The 17177-nt window shown below is 43.6% G+C and overlaps 4 protein-coding genes across 4 annotated transcripts; 3 read left to right on the top strand and 1 right to left on the bottom strand.

Annotated features, from left to right (window-relative positions):
- Window positions 1–865: 865 nt before the first annotated feature.
- Window positions 866–2743, top strand: FOBCDRAFT_135036 (fungal-specific transcription factor domain-containing protein; the record flags this gene model as incomplete). Its single annotated transcript, XM_059607929.1, has 3 exons — window positions 866–1834; window positions 2465–2490; window positions 2602–2743. 3 exons carry the CDS (start codon window positions 866–868, stop codon window positions 2741–2743), a joined length of 1137 nt encoding a protein of 378 aa, XP_059467146.1.
- Window positions 2744–2826: 83 nt separating this feature from the next.
- FOBCDRAFT_239484 (uncharacterized protein) lies at window positions 2827–4885 on the top strand (the record flags this gene model as incomplete). Its single annotated transcript, XM_059610259.1, has 2 exons — window positions 2827–2982; window positions 3191–4885. The coding sequence occupies 2 exons, from the start codon at window positions 2827–2829 to the stop codon at window positions 4883–4885; spliced, it is 1851 nt and encodes a 616-aa protein (XP_059464798.1).
- Window positions 4886–5471: 586 nt separating this feature from the next.
- FOBCDRAFT_200997 (uncharacterized protein) lies at window positions 5472–6266 on the top strand (the record flags this gene model as incomplete). The annotated part of the gene is made up of 1 exon (XM_059608991.1): window positions 5472–6266. One exon carries the CDS (start codon window positions 5472–5474, stop codon window positions 6264–6266), a length of 795 nt encoding a protein of 264 aa, XP_059467145.1.
- Window positions 6267–13253: 6987 nt separating this feature from the next.
- FOBCDRAFT_135938 (putative FMN-binding domain-containing protein) lies at window positions 13254–13823 on the bottom strand (the record flags this gene model as incomplete). Its single annotated transcript, XM_054704419.2, has 1 exon — window positions 13254–13823. A coding segment is annotated over one exon (570 nt), but the record flags the coding sequence as incomplete, so codon positions are not given.
- Between the last annotated feature and the right edge of the window lie 3354 nt (window positions 13824–17177).

Genomic DNA, 17177 nt, shown 5'->3' with positions numbered 1-17177 from the left:
TGTGGGGCATTGGGTTTGTGTGGGGCTGGCGAGCTTTTTTAAGTATGTCCCCCCCCCAGCCAGATCCTCGGCCAGGCCTGAAATCTCCCTGCACTTCGCCCCGCCAGAAACCACTCAAACGAAGAGGCAGGTCGATGCGCACCTCCCCCAAATAAAAAAACCCACCGGATATGGATTCGGTCTATCGATCCCGTTCTATTCGACGTAAGCGTACTGGATGTTGGAATTGCAAAAGTGATGTCTCGACTCCTGCAAGTATCAGGATGCTGGCTAACCTGACGCCGTAGGTCAAAAGAGAAGATGTTCCGGTAAGCGATTCGCGGATCGACCTGCCCCCCAAAATTTAGTTACCCATCTGAGACAGCCTGGTAGAAGAACATCCCTCATGTAGCCGGTGTATCCGGCGAGGACTAGCCTGCAGTTATGGCCTTCGACTCCAATGGGAAGACGAGACGAGGTGTGCTGGAATTGCATTCGGGAGAGCGGCACTGCACAACCGCACCCCAGAGACAACATATTACTTACTGCCGGTTCAGCGAGGTAGGTTACGGTGGTTGCACACAACGGCAGATGATGTGCGACGATTTCCCTACGGGGGTGCAAGCACGAGAGCTGATGAAACGCCTGACCCGGCGATGCTCGAACTCTCACTGCCGCCGTCGTTGAGTTCGCTGCCAAGTCTGGAGCACAACGATGGCACATTGCTGCAATATTGTAAGCCTCAAAAATATCGATACTGATCCCGATTAATAAAGCGGTAGATACACAAGAGTGGTCTGCTCATCGAGTCCTTTCAAAAAAACTGGAAAACCCGTTCCAACAATTGATATTACCTCGAGCATTTCAATTTAGCCCCCTCTTACACATGATCATGAGCCTAGCAGCTCACGATCTATTTAACCGAACTCATGCGGACCAAGAGCATCAGCGCCAGGAATTCTATTCGTCTATGCTTCAGCACAAACTACAATCCCTCCGGGACATGCGGCAACTTTTATGCAGCAGCAAAGGCCTGCACGATACCTATGATTCCATAAGTCAATACGAGAAGGATGGTCTTTTGATGGCTGTTATGCTGCATAGTTTGATGGAAATCGCCACGAATAGTACCAGGGAATGGGTTGTACATACCCTTGGAGGGCTGTCAATGGTAAAACGATACGGGCACGAGCCATTCAGTCCAGAAGTTTATCGTTTTGTCACCGATCACTTCTCGCTTTTCGAAGCTTTTCTTGCTACCACAGGGACTGAACTTGAAATTGAAGACCTAAATGGCTGGCTAGTACCACAGCGAAAGTCCATGTTCCCAATATTAAGATCAATACATGGCCGCTCACGGATCAACCCTTACACAGGGCTATCATCAGAGCTTATCCAAAACATCACCTCGATAACTTCAACCATCCAGCGTCATTCGGAAGCAGGTTCAGATAGGAAAAGTGCGACTATCATGCGTACGGAGTTGCAAGCCGTAGAGGACCGACTCAGTGAACTGCAGCAGTGGTCCGAAGACTCTGATATGGAAAGTCTGATTTATATCAACGCGGCGGCATTCGAGGCTGCAGCCTGGGTATATCTTCGAGTGGCTCAGTATGGGTGTGATGCGGAAGAGATACAGAAAAGCCTAATGCCAAAGCTGTTTGAAGCGATACGCCGAGTTCACGAACGGCGGGATGCTCTTGTTGGGTCAGTGCCGTACCCGCTATGGGCTCTGTTCGTTGCAGCTTGTCTTGCCCCCGAGCACGAAAGGATTCAGGTGTTGGACTGGTTCGAAGAGCTCAAGGGGTGCCGCTCACTGAGCAATGTGTCTAGTACGATGGAGGCGACAATGATGGTTTGGAAACAACACGATTTGAAGCTAATTAATGGGCACGTAAAGGGGGGCAGAGAATCGGGAGTCCCTTGGCACGAAGCTGTCCGATGCCTTGGTTGGATGCTGTCGCTCATGTGAATATCCGCTCTAGCTAGTTTGATAGTAATACAATATGCTTAACTAATTTACTTTCTTCATTTTGCTTTTGTTCCTTCTCGAATTTTACCTTTCCACCCATGATGATGGTGACGAGGGTATGCAAAGATTTATCACCTGACTCGGCCATATGGGTTCACGCCAACGAATTTGCTTTCGCTTATTTAATTCCGAGTTCACGCGTAACGGGGAGGTGTTGATGACACTTGGCGAATCGGGTCTTGTAGGTATGTAGTCCATCGTGTCATCGTTGTGGCCCCAGCGACCTATTCGAATCTTAGCATTAGAAAATGTAGAAGGGAATTGGGGTGGGGAACCATCCTAACCGAGAGCGCACATATAGCCAACAAAACACATCGGAGAACCTGGGCTCGTGACAGGCTAGTGGTGGCTCCCTCTTTAGATTTCAGAGGGCCTGACTGAACCTGTGAGATCGGCATCTGTGGATAGGCTCTTCTATAAGAAGAAGAGTGGTTGAATCAACCCCTCCCATAGACTGGCGAAGACAATAATGGATCTAGGTCTTCCTTGTCCATCATATTGTCACTTTTCTGGTCCACATTTTGGATGTACTCACACCGCCGTGCTCGTGCGTGTCTAACAATGCCTTCCCTTAGCCTGACCTGATTCAGTATAGGTGGCTACAAGCTTGCGGCAGACACCTACGACAGGGAGGGCATCCTGCTTCCGAGGACCGGCTCCATAAGGCAAGAGACAATGAAATACATATTTCAACACACCTCTCAACTCGACGCACAACACTCGCATCACTAGATACGTCGATGTGAACTTAGCTTGTAGCAACAGCAGTATATTTTCTGCACAATCTCATCCTTATCTACCGCTTTAGACTCATAATGGCGTCCCCTCGTCGCTTCGTTGCACTCAACGCCCAAGCTAGATCATGGCGAATGCCCCCCGGATTGTCGTACCGGAAGTTTCAGCGAAACTTCCAGAACGGCACTGAGTCAGCTCCTCTTATTGATCTCAGGGAGATCGCCGACGAGATCGGTGTGGGTACTGTTCGGGCAAAAATATTGACGAACTGCTTCACTGAACTTGGTGCCAATGCATCGCCAATCGATGTTAATGAGGATTCAATCAATGGCTCTCACGGCTTACCAGACGGCCAAACTAGACCACAAGTTAGTGCTTGTTTTCCCTATCGCAAAGGCTAAACTCAAAAACTTTTGGAACATGTTTTAACTTTTCGTTTGGCAGGACTTTTACGACTATACAGTCCTTATGCAGGAAACAGAGGAGCACCTTGGTTCTTACAGACCAGACCTCATCATCGCCCCTGTCGACATCGCTCGAGGTGCAATTTCACACTTCAAGTCAGAGAGCAGTGCTTATTCAACAGTTGTGTCAGCAGTTGAACCGGACACGGCTGCTTGTCTTTTCAAGAGTCTTGAGATTGGTGAATCAACTACGATTACAACAACACACACTATTATGACTGAACTCAGAAAGCGGTACCTGCCGACTGGATCCTGGGACATTTTGAAGCAGGGCATCGATGCGAGTCTTACCGTATCGGACTTTGAAGCACACCAAGCCGTGCTCTATCTCCAGTCACACGGCATTCAGGCAGGACCGGCCGGTGCTGCATCACTAGCGGCGCTTAAACGGCTCACAATCTCCGATAGAAAGGCTCTTCGCTTGACCAGGAATTCGACTGTCGTGATCTTTTGCCCTATGACTAGCGACGCAACTTACGACACACCACATGATGTCTCTGCTGACGATCCCATCCTCATCACTCAAACATTAGTCAGAATCAATTCTGCAAGCCCTAATCTTGGATCTGCGGCTGGCCCTGGAGAGACCGTGGTCGCTCAATACATCGCATCATGGTTAGAACATCGCGATATTACAACCCATTGGATCGAATCTGCCAAGGGCCGTCCATCAGTTGTTGGCGTTATACGTGGCTCCGGAAGAGATGGTGCAAAGTCCCTGATGCTGAACGGACACATCGATACCGTTACGCTGATGGGTTATGAGAACGACCCTCTGAGCGGCAAAATCATCAACGGAAAGCTCCATGGCCGTGGATCAGCGGATATGAAGAGCGGTGTTGCAGCAGCCATGGTAGCTCTAGCTAATGTCAAGCGCCTAGAGCTGAACGGCGTTAAGCTTGGTGGTGATGTTATCTTCACCGCAGTTGCCGATGAAGAGAGTGGGAGTATAGGTACTGAGAGCATCTTACGAGCTGGTTGGCGGGCAGACGCTGCGATTGTCTCCGAGCCTACAGGCCTTCAGACTTTCCACGCACACAAGGGCTTCTGTGACATAGAAGTGGTAGTTCACGGCGTCGCAGCCCACGGCTCGCGGCCTGATTTGGGTGTTGATGCCATAATCAATGCAGGATATTTTCTTTCTGAGCTTGGAAAGCTCGTTAAGCAAATTCATCAAGGTATCGCTGGCGCTGGTCGTGACATGACATTAGGCACAGCGAATGTGCATGCTTCGACCATCTCTGGTGGCGAAGAAATATCTTCCTACCCCGCGCAGTGCAAGGTCCTTATGGAGTGGCGCACTATACCAGGTGAGACTAAGGACTTTGTTGAAAGCAAGATGCGCCAGTTGATAGCCGATGTCGCAAAGGTCGTGCCAGGTTTCAAGGCCGACTTCAGAATTATCATAAGCCGACCGCCTATGGCCACTGCCTCCAATCATCCATTCGTCGAGCTTGTTACTGATGTCGTTGGTGATGTTCTTGGATCGAAGGCTACTCTGGCTGGTGCGCCTTATTGGACTGACTGCGCTCTGCTGGCTGAAGCTGGCATCGTCCCACTGGTATGGGGTCCGAAAGGGGAGGGATTACATTCTAAGGAAGAATGGGTAGATATTGACTCGATTGTTAAAGTGGTGGAAGGCTTAACAAATGTTATTAATAGATTTTGTCGATAGACGATGAAAGACCTGCCTGATGTATATGAAACATTTGAAGTTCCCAGGGTAATCTCTGTGAATGTCATGAGATACGTTGACCATCTACTTGTCACTAGGGGAAGCCTTGGATAGTGAATTGACGAGGATAGATAACCAGGCATAGGTCTTGGCTGGTGAAGCAAGGAATCAGACCTGGAGACGAGTTGCCACGCTACGACTAGGCAGGGCAATCTAACAGCCAGTGTGTTGCGGATCTAGCCGGATTCATCCTAGCAGGGTTGAGCAATCAAAAGACAGGAGACGGATGCCTGAGGCATCTATACAGCATCCTCGACTATAGCTAACGCATGTAAAATGCAAGAAGGCTCCTCTTCCACCGCCAGTCTTATGTGAACAGCTTCCAATACTTTCGACACAACCCACAAGACTGCCACCCATGGAATCTAATTTGAGGCCCACGAAATCTTGCCACAATTGCCGCTACAACAGGGTTAGCTGTGATCGTTCAGTTCCCGCCTGCTGCAGGTGTACGACCACTGGCAAGAATTGTCTGGGCTATGGAAAATTTTGGCGATGGGTAGATGCGGTAGCGAGCCGTGGCAAGATGGCAGGCAAAAAGGTTCCCAATGCCAAGGAATCTTGGGGATTTTCCACAACATCTCATACAAAGGCCAACGCAACACAAAACACTATCGTGCTGACAAACCGGGGGCAACTAGTCGATTCATATCGAACTTCGGCTTATCCAAACCTCGGCACACTGGGCCCTCACTACGGGCTGTGTGATCTGTCCTTGAGCAACGTCAGCACAGCCGATCGTTACTATCTATATTACTGTTTGTCATCCCCACTTTCCATTATACGAAGAAAGCAAAGAAAAATAAAGAATTCTCCTTTCCCAACGTTAACGAGCCTACCACTAGTTACAAAGGGACTATGTCCACAGCTCGTGGCTATCGACCTACCAGGCTACAATCCATTCCCGGAACTAGTTTCGATGGGCGCTGCAAGCCCACTTCTGCTATATACCGTGGTGACCGCCGCCGCGGCTCACATGTCGAATGTCCTCAGGCCCGGCGCCAACAAATGGTCCAGTCAACCACAAACTATAAGAAAATACGATTGGGATCCGTCCCGACGAGCGTTGACGGACGCACTGGTGGCCAAGCAGAAGGCACTCTGCTTACTTCGCATGGCTCTCAGCGACGAAGATGTGGTGGGGAATGACATTATACTAACTGCCGTGATCATGCTTGTCACGGCTGATATGATTGACTCCGGGAAACATGACTCCCAGGCCCATGTCAATGCGATGGGCTGGTTGCTGAGCCAGGCACCTCCGATGACTGGTGTCGGCGAGATGCTTAAAGACTTTATTATATCGGACTGTTACATATAAGTTTCTCATATTATATACATAGAAGGCGCAAACTAACAAATATTAGAAAGACACTATGTTTTTGCTTTGACCTTTATGGATCAGGTGCCGAAATCGTTATCTGATCTTGATAAGGCATTTGCCTCTTCTGCTATGCATTACGCCGCTAGAAATAGCTTTATCTGCTATCCTGCTGAGATTCTATAAATCATGTGGTCTACTGCAATGATTTTGAAAGACCAGCCTATGCTGCACGGTGCATATGGTAGAACCGAAAAAGGATTAAAACTTATGCTTAGCGCCATGTCATTTGACGTGGCTTTATGGTTATGTAACATTGAGAATGTGCCGTAAGGCCGTTAAGTTACTGATATTAACAGCCGGATACATTCAGGGTATATGCATCAAATAGCATATTGCTTATATATCCTCTATGTAATTCCTTCTGTGAGAAACTTCTTGCTAGAAGGCACTAAGCAGAGTTTAGAGGCAGGGTTGATGTGCTATCTGCGTTTAATTACTGACGAGGATCCTAACTTTAAGACGTCCTTTTGGCCAATATTCATTGCTGGCGCTTAGACGCAGAATGCATACCAGCAAATTTGGATTAAGGATAGAATGATAAGGTAATTGCGCCTTTTCCCTTGGGGTTTCTTATATACCGCTATAGAAACACTTTAACTTATATGGGAGCAACGCATCATTTAATCAGAGCTGAACTGGCTACAGATCTTAAGGAACCCTGAAGTTAGCTTTTAATAGTCTGAACTGTTTTTGGGTACTATAAATATAGGAAAAAGAGAGGGAAGACTTTCCGGATCCGTCCTTCTCTGAAGCACCTGACGGGGGGCTCACGGGCGACCACACAGTAGGTGACCCAGGTCTCTACTGACTTGAATCACTTGAACTTTTAGACTGGTTTTCAAATAGGCATCGTAGGATTGATTGAGATCTTAGATGCTATAAGTGTGCTGGCCCAATATGTGCTTATCAGCTGGTTAGGTTCTTGTCTCGGTCTACTCGGCACAAATATAATACGCACTTCGCTTCCTAACTTCATGAGCTAATGAATAGGGCCAGAACCAGGGCATGGACCAGATATAACGGCTCTGGCATGACATACTGGTCTTCAATTGCGACAATAGATAGTCTAAATTATTACTGTGATTGACTCGGACGGCCATGAGACCCCTCGGTGCGTGAATGGAAGCTGAATCCGAGGCCAAGATCGATAGAATAGCAACATACTTCGCCAACAGATGATCGTTTTTCTGATGCATCAGTCAAATTGTACTTGGAGTTTTTCTACGACCAGATATACACACAGAATGAACTAACCACTTCACAACTATTCTCAGGATAAGGTATGTGGCCAAGATATCACTTTCCAGTTCCTATCCCTTTTGTCTAACCTGACCCTGCAGGCCATTTCACAAAGCTCCTTGTATTTTACCATTTCGCGAGGCGGCGTCCACAACCGTGTTCTGCTGGTGCCTTGCTCTGATCTAGAAATTACATCGGTCACCTCAAACCTCGTTCATTGGCTGCCCCGTGTAATGCCAGCGCCTTATAATCTCTCACCTCGATGGGTTCGTGAATTGCCGAAACAACGTGGGGTACTACTCGGAGGTGCTGAGTTCGAAATTTCTATAACGTAATAATACCCTTACGACCGGTAGCGGGTTGTTGACATCAGTCGCAAATTGATATCGGTTATTTGTCTTAGCTCTCTGTTAGTATGTATTTTATCTTCCTAATCCGGTCCCTGTCCATGTGTGTAATTATGTAAACAAACCTAATGTTCATCTTCAGGTCCTTGGCCTGCCAAACTTACGAATAAAATACTTATCTGTTCTTAGACTTCCTATAAGCCTACCCTATATGCATAGAGTTATAGATTTATAAATATTATCTAAGCCTTTGCTATTATATAAAAGTTACTATATATTCTAGATATAATAGTTATAGGTTTTAAATAAGGAAACTAATTTATATTATATTTATATCTCTAAATTATATAAGGCATTATATTAAGTAAATATTAATCACTATATCTTTTAATACTTAAATAATATATATCAGGCTTATTAATATAAAGAAGTTTTATAAATTAATAATATTTATATATTAATTCAGGTAAATTATTATATAAGAATTATATTCTTATTTATATAAATAATATACTAATATTTAATTAATTTATTAAACCTATTATATATTATATTTTATATCTTATTTAATCCTCTTTATATTACTAATACTAATATTATAACTCTTACTTTTTAACTTTAAGTAATTAGCCTTATATAAAATTTAATATATTTTCTTATTATTTCTTTAAACTCTAAAACTACGTTTTTTTTATTTTAAATATTATATTATATTATCCCCTTCTTATAAGTTATTAATATCTTTTAATAATAATAATATTTCTATTACCTACCTTCCTATCATTATAAAGCTACTTATTATATAAACTATAATAAAAAGCCTTAAAAAACTTATTTTACTTTTTTTATAAATACCTTTATTAAATATTTATCCAAAGTCTAAAAGCTTTATATTTTAATATTAAAAAAGGCTTTATTAATTGAAAAATTATTAAGATATAATTATAACTTAGAAGATTTTATAATTAAAAAAGGCTTTATTAATTGAAAAATTATTAAGATATAATTATATAAGTTAGAAGATTTTATAATTAAAAAAGGCTAGCTTAATATAGCTTTTATTAGTTTTATTTATTTAACCTATATAAATTTTAATAGTTATTATATAAAGCTTATTATAATTACCCTACTTAGCTTTTAAAATGCTTTTTTAATTATTTAAATTATATTAGCCCTTGGAAATACTTAGATATACTTTTAAGGCTAACTTATAAATTAAAAGAAAATATAAAAATTAGTAGTTTTAAATTTATTAATAAATTAAATTATTTAAAAGGTTAATTTAATATTAAAAAGTAAGTTTATTATTATAATTAAAGAAACATAATAAAGTTTATATAATAAAACTATTAGAAGTATAATACTAAAGTAATTATAATTTATATTAAAGTATTAATATATAAAAATACTAACATGGTTAATAAGCATACTAACCGGACAAGTATGCTAACCAAAAATCTTAACCATTTGGCTTTATATTACTATAAAACCACCACAAACTACGTAATTAATTAATTCTAGTTACTATACTCATCTCCAGAGGCCTTAATTCCCTCCTAATAGGTTCTTGCATTATATCCGGCCTTGCCGCATATACTACAACGCCGAACACCTAGTCGCGCTAATCTTCCTTAACCACCATATTTCGATAATTTAGCTATTACTTATATATTAATATCTATTTAATTAATTACTTGTAATACTTCCTATATAGTTATAGTCCCTCCTTTCTATAGTCTAGTCCTTTTTCCCCTTCGGCGCCGGCTTATTATCTTATTTATTTATTTAAGATCCTTTAACCTAGCCTCTACTAAGGCTAGCCGATATATAGCTGCCTTTATTACTTTAGTACTAGACTTTAAAGCTTCTATAATTAACTCCAGTAAGCTACTCTTATGCCTTCTAATTTGCCTTTTAAGGTATTTAGACTAAGATTAGGCCTTAATTGCTGTTATTGGGGTCTTTAAAGTCTAAGAGGTTAATAGTTTAGCAGCCTCCTCGGGAGGCGTTAGAATCTATAGCTATATATTAAGCTTTAAGATTATATTTTCTAGGTCAAAAAGAGCAAGCCTAGCTCCTCTAAAACCTCCTCGGATATTACTTTCAGTAAAAGTGGCTTTAAATGCGGTATAAAAGGCCAGGAAGAACTTAGTCTTTAAAATATAGGTTATAAAGCATCTAATTAAATACTCTATTTCTCGACTATATGCCTTTTTCAGTACTATAAAACACCTAACATCAAGAGGCTAAAGTAAGTAAGATATATAAGCAGGCATATAAAGCGTAATAATCTTATTCTCCTTGTAATATCTCTTAAAATCAGCAGAGTGGTGGCTTTTATAACCGTTAAGAATTAGAAGACAATAGGGACCAGTTAATCAGTTAGTTATAGACCAATTAAAGTGCTTTAGCCACTCTAGACCTAGCTCATTATTTATCTATCTATTTTAGCTTATTGCAATTACCTAATTGCCTAGGAGGTCGCATTCTTAGTACTAATTCGCGAGGTAATATTAGCCTGCACTAATAATAAACAGCGCAATTAATTAACCTTTAGTATTAATCGCCTAGATTACAGTAATCTATTCCTGGTTTCTAGGCTGCACTAATTTTAGCCTTCCTTGCCTTTCTAAACCTATAATGGCCATTCCGGCCATAATAATGCCCATCATAAAGCCAGTCTTATTAAAGTTTTAAATATTATCTAATCGGATATTATACTTTGCAATTATATTCTATATAAGCCTAAACCAGCTACGAATAATAGTTAGATTTTCATATTTGGCTCTCTGGTAGTCATATTTCCGAAATAAATGCATCTTTAGCTCTGGTTATTGCTTTATAAAGTTATAAGCTTAGCGCTTACCGACTAGTAGCATATCGCGGTCTGCAAGCAGAGAATTAGCTATTTCTTCTATAAAATGCAGTTGCAAGGGAAATCCTCGCAAATCTAGGTTAAGAATAAATTAGATTATTATCTTCTCTTCTAGATTAGATAGCTTCCGTGACTTTAGAATCTAATTGCCTTATAATTAAATACTATTCTTTCGGTTACGGAGGGTACTATATCTAACCTTATATATACTTACAGCACATTAGATGCCTAGCTTTGGGTTATTTTAAAGGGCCTAAAGGGCAAGAAGGATTCTAGCTTTATTTGAAGATTGTGGCATACTGGGTTGTTATATAGTATTTAATCAGATAGTAATGATGTAAGATGAGGGATTTTTGGTCAGCATACTTGTCCGGTTAGCATGCTTATTAACCACGTTAGTATTAATATTATTAATTTATAAAAGTTTAATTAAATAAATTATAAGTTATTAAGCTTATAATTATATATAAGAGATAGCTAAATTAATATATTAAAAATAGTATTAATCCTTAAAATAGGTTTTTTAATTTTTTAAAAAAAACTTAATAAAAGGATTATTTTTATATATTTATTACCTTATTAAGTAGGATTAGTATTTATATTTTAAGGCTTATAATATTATAATAATATATTATTATTATATCTTAGACTTAGTAATAAACTTAATAGCACTAATAAGAAGAGCTTAAGTACTACTAATAATTTATTAATTAGTTTATTAGGTATTTTACTTATATCCTTATATAAATATTATTATATTTTATTTACTATTAGATATAACTACTATAACCTATTATACTATACTAGCAGTAAGTAATATACTATCTCTATGGTTTAATTATATTATACCACTCTTTTAGATATAATTTAATATACCTTATCTTATCCTCCTATTAAAGCTAAAGGTTATAATTATAGGCAAGTCCCTATAGGATATACTAACTATATAAGGTATATTCTTCTAAGAGACTATATAAAATAGGTAATTAGATTTTAAGAGAAGGTTAATCTGCAAGTCGTTTACTTAAGCATCCCCTTCTTTGATCTTGAGCGCCAGGTTAGCTCGCATCTCGATACGTATAGAAAACGTCCAGACATTACTTTGTAATTCTAATACCCTGTACGATTACGTCGATCAGAACGGGACCGACAGATTGAATCCACATATGTTAGGTTATCGGAGAGAGAGGTGCGCATCGACCTGCCTTTCTTTTGGGCAATTTCGAGCGGGGTCGAGTGCGGGTAGGAATTTGGGCTCAGGCAAGGATATGGCTGGCAGAAAGGAAATACTTTAAGCGTTTACCCCCAAACCCTAATCCGAAACTAGACCTTCCCCGCTCTTGTGGATACCTTACCCTACCATCTAAGCCTGGATTGGAGCTAGCATCGGTTGCACTCCTAGTACAAGCCAAGGGCATCCTCTAGGGCCTAGCAACACAGCTAGTAAGGCCATGTGGAGAGAAGCAGAGGAATATATCAAGAGCCTTATGTTAACCTAATCCGTTATTAAACTCTACCATATCGCAGCTTAATAAGAAGCTTATAAGGCCTTTAGCGCCAAGTCCTAGTGCACTTATAATAGCCTAGAAGCCCTAGTACTTTATATTAATAAGGGCGATCTACTGCGTATTAACCGATTGACAGATATTTACAATGCTATTTCTATTAAGCATTAGATCCCCTTTGGTGGTGGGGATGGTAAAGTATGGGCTTGAGATGACGAGGGCGAAAAAGTAGGTAATTTACGTGAGTAAAAGGGATGATTCCTCTTTGGGCCAAAACAAGCCGCCGAGCTTCGTAAATTGTGTCATATTGTGTTATAACTTACGCGGTTGCATCGCGTTTGCCCCGTATTTTCCAAACCATTACATAAAAGGTGAATGACAGAAAACCAGGCTCCCAACCAAGGCTCCGCCGGAACAGGATTGAGATTGCCCTCCGGCCCTTACCTCTTGACCTCCTTACAATGGTCTTCCAAGCCCCTGCCCCAATACCTTCGATTGAACCAAGGGCACCTAGTATATGCATCATATTTACTGAAATGTTGACAAATTCCCATTCACCAGCTATTGATTATTGAAAGACATTGGATTAAATACTAAGAAGAATAAAAATTTCCGCAATGAATAAAGGAAAGCATTGAATTCAGAAAAAGAAACAGAAAAGAAAAAGGTGGGGGGGGGAAGCCCCCACGATAACAACCCTTACAAAATTATCCATTCATGGAGACATAGCGTTCTTCACCACGCTTGGGGTCAACACCATATAACCTACCAATGTAGTATGACCCCAGTACAGACCAGCTCGTTCATTGAAGTTCCAACCATCTTGATTCATGGTTATACCGTGTGTATTGTTTTAAAATCCTCAAAAAGACCAGTCGGTATGAACGGTTAAGATCGTCCTTAGCTAAGCACTGATTTAAAGAAATGAACAGTATGCAAGTAGTAGCCAATATGCCTCTTAATTATTCTGGTCCTTCAACTCTCCGTAATGCCTTACGACCTCAGCCACTTCATTACCAACCTCCGTTTGCAGATTCTCGAAACCCTCAATTACCCCCTGTCGATCCCCCTTCGCCATCTCCTGACTCATCTTGAACTTGCCCTCCAGCTTCGTCACCTCGATCTCAATACCAATTATATTTCTCTTCAACAACTCAATAAACCTTTCAGGAGCGTCTGTGACCTTCCACTGCGAGGGCCTGTCACCGCCAGTATATCCCATGATTTTCGTTTCGTTATGGTTCGTTAGGTCGGAGATGGCCGTACCAAGAAATCTTGATGTTTCTTGGTTATTTTCGTAGTAAATACGTGCCTTTCCATAGACCTGCGCTGCAGCGTAGTTCCACGTTGGTACCACTTTACCAGTTGCGGGCTTCGACTCGGTATAGAATTTAGGTGTAACGTAATGGTGAGCAGATCTGGTAAAGATGACAAGGACTTCGTCTTCGAGGAAGTTGTTCAGGGAGGGGTTTGAAGAACAGTGTTCCATCATGATCTTGCTTTGTGGGTTTTGTCGTGCAAGATGCCCTAGGTACTATTAAGAGACGATTGAACAGTAATCGTCTAATAAATTGTGTTATCTCGCTTAGATTTTGGACTTGAATCGGTTGGGCTTGGGCCGAGTTGCTGATTGGCTTAAAATAACCCCAACCCCACACTTGGGGTTAGCTAGTACGAGCTTGGGGTTAGCATAATGCAGAGGAAAGGGGACTATAATTGATAGAGAAAAACAACAAGACTGCTTCTCTCTTTACTTTCTCTTTACTTTCTATAATCAAGATTAAAGAGGCGATATCAAACAACAATGGAGGACATCGTACAGCTCAATCAGGATTATCAAATACTCATCTGCCGGCTATGTCAAGCAGCCGTTCGGCCCGGCAGCAGCATTGAGTCACATTTTCGACGGCAGCATCAGCTCAAGGGACAAGTGCTCAAGGATATCATAGACTACTATGGTGAACTAAAACTAGCTGACCCGAAGCGTATTGCAGTACCAGAAGATAACGGCCCAGCAATCGAAGAGCTCGTTATTTCAGGTGGGTATAGCTGTTGTATATGCCGATATCTTACTATTGCATACGATAATATTGTCCGTCATTGGAGAGAGGCAGGGCATAATACAGCAGAGGAACCGTGGACTAAGGTGCGGCTACAGACGTGGATGGGAGGAAGGCATGCGCGCTACTGGATCGTTCGAGATGATAGCGATAGGAATGGCCCGTTAGAAGTGGCTAACAAAGCTGATGCTGGAAATCAGAGTGCTATAGACAAGGTCATTGCTGCAAGTCTGGCTCGACTAAAGGAAGAAGACGCCGTACGACTACGGAAGGGTGACTTGGAGGAAGATATCGACCGTGATTCGCCGTGGGTCAAGAGGCTAGGCTGGGTACGACACTTTGGCTCCCGGGACTTGATCAGTATTCACGATGCAGCCCAGTGGCTACGGGCGAGGGCAGCAACAGGCAGGTGGGCTCAGAATCAGGAAGATGAGGAAGCAGCTCGTGAGCGACTATTGCTCAGCCGGCTCGGACAGAGCTTTGATCGTGAGGTGGACCGTTGCTGCTGGCGGCTCGATAGCGTGCCGACCGAGACGTTGCAGTGGCTCGGCAGCATCACATCAATGACCCCAAGCGGCGTGCCGTTTGGCCGTAAAGGCAAGGAAGAATCGATGAGCCAGTATAAGTCTGTCGGTCACCGTTACTTAAGCTTCTGCTGGAAGGCATACCGTATCGGGCGGAAGGAAGCGTTTAAATGCTGGGCCGTTCGCTTTACGGATGAGCAGTGGAGCTTATTGCATGATGTCGCTGAAGAGCTCGAGAGTGATAGGGTTCCAAGCAGTCATGACAGCGGATTCTTCAGCGGCAGAGAGAGACAAGCTAAAGATAAAGACGAAGACGAAGACGGGGACGGAGACGGAGACGGAGACGGAGACGGAGACGGAGACGGAGACGGAGACGGAGACGGAGACGGAGACGGAGACGAATATCAAGACGATGATGATAGTGACGAAGGCGAGCAAGGGGATGAAGGTATGACTAGCCCGCTGCAGGATGCACTAGACCGAGCCGTCTTCCGGTTTATCGTGGCTTCGATCAAAACTCACGTTGGCGGAAACACATATACGAATTCGCTACTGTGCTTCTGTGCGGCACTTGGTATCAAACCACGCCCGATGGGCTATATAGAGCCGCATTTATATACTGGTCTGCTAGCTGCTATAGTATGGTGGGCCCGGCTGTTCTTTTTGGAGGCTGCATTTGAGAATCAGCCGCTAGATCGGGACGAGGTCGGGGTCGAGGCCGTACTTGCATTTCAAGAGCAGCATACATCGTGGATGTGTATGGGCACTCACACTGTCATGAGCACGATCATCGGATGGATGGCATACGGGAAAGGGTATCGGCAGAAGATGGGGGGGCAGCCGTCGATACGATGGTCCGAGGACGGAGAGGGCTTATTTCACATGGGCGAGCATATCAGCGTCGAGGATTTCACCCGCACACTGCGCGATGAGGTGACCGAGGCAGAGAAGCTACTGGATAAGCTGTTCGGGGGGGTGTGGCAGTCGGTCAGTAAGAAGATCGATATGGGGCGGATCATCGATAATATGGTACGGCTCGGGGCAGGTCAGTCATTCGCAAGCAACCCGAAGAACAACTGGCTCGAGCCCGGGCCGGCAAAGGTGATGCGGCTGATGGAAGCATCGATATGGGATGCTGCAAGGGTTCGATGGAAGCGACAGCGTGTTAAGAGGTGGCTTCGAGACTTGCGGCTGCTGCGAGAGACGCTGCTCGTGCTCGTACATACGTGGGGTGGGCTTCCGGGAAGGGGACCGGAAGTCACAACACTGCGGCACTGCGATTCGTGGCAGCTGATCCGGAATATATTCATATTAGATGGTCAGGTCATGATCGTGACCGATCGAGATAAGATGAAGGCAATCCGTGACAACGGCCGGAAGGTCGCACGGTTCGTCCCCGACCGGATCGGGCGGATGATTGTGGCATATATCGCATGGCTAATTCCGACTGAGAGGGTGCTACGGCGGGAATGTCAGCTTACCGAGCCGCGTGGAGAGCAGCTAGAGTATATGTGGAGGGATGGCAACTCGTCGGTATGGGAAACCGACCGGCTTAGCAGGAAGCTTGCTCGCGTTATGCAGGCCGGGACGGGGGTCAGACTCGGGGTGGGACGATATCGAGCGATCGCGATCGAGATGGGACGGAAGATTCGAGGGCTTGTGATGAAGCAGCTAGAAGGTAAGATGGATGATGAAGATGAGGATGATAACGTCGAGATCGATCCGATCACAGGTGAGCCGGTTGACTGTGGAGGAAGCTGGAATATCGTGTGGGATTTGCAGTCGACGCACGGAACACGGATTGCGAGGCAGCACTATGCCGTACATATCGGCTTCCCGGGTAAGCTGCAACCGGAGATGATCGCGACATTCAAGGAGATCAGCAGGCTGTGGCATCAGTATTTGGAGGGAAGCGGTGCAGAGGGAGAGGGGGATAAAGAGAAGACGGCGGTGAAGCGTAAGCGGGATAGTCAAGTGACGGGGCAGCAGCAGCAGCAAAAGGCTGATAGTTCAAACCGAGCAACTAGCCGCAAGCGGAGAAAGACGAATAAGGAGGGAGAGGCGGCTCAGAAGAGGAAGAAGCTAGAGGACGAGATGGCGGATGGGCTGCGAAGGCTGCTTGGACCGAAGACGACTTGGCGATCCGACAAGCAGGCTGAGTGCATGCGATCGATCATGGCACTCAAAGCAGATCAGACGGCGATCAATGTGCTACCGACCGGGGCCGGCAAGAGCATATTATTCATGCTGCCGGCCGTGATGCAGGATACAGGCACGAGCATCGTGGTCGTGCCGTTT

The sequence above is a fragment of the Fusarium oxysporum genome, chromosome V (assembly GCF_013085055.1).
Source record: "Fusarium oxysporum Fo47 chromosome V, complete sequence".
NCBI lineage: Eukaryota > Fungi > Ascomycota > Sordariomycetes > Hypocreales > Nectriaceae > Fusarium > Fusarium oxysporum.
The sequence above is the reverse complement of the archived record's forward strand: the minus strand, read 5'-3'. Positions and strand labels throughout refer to the sequence as shown.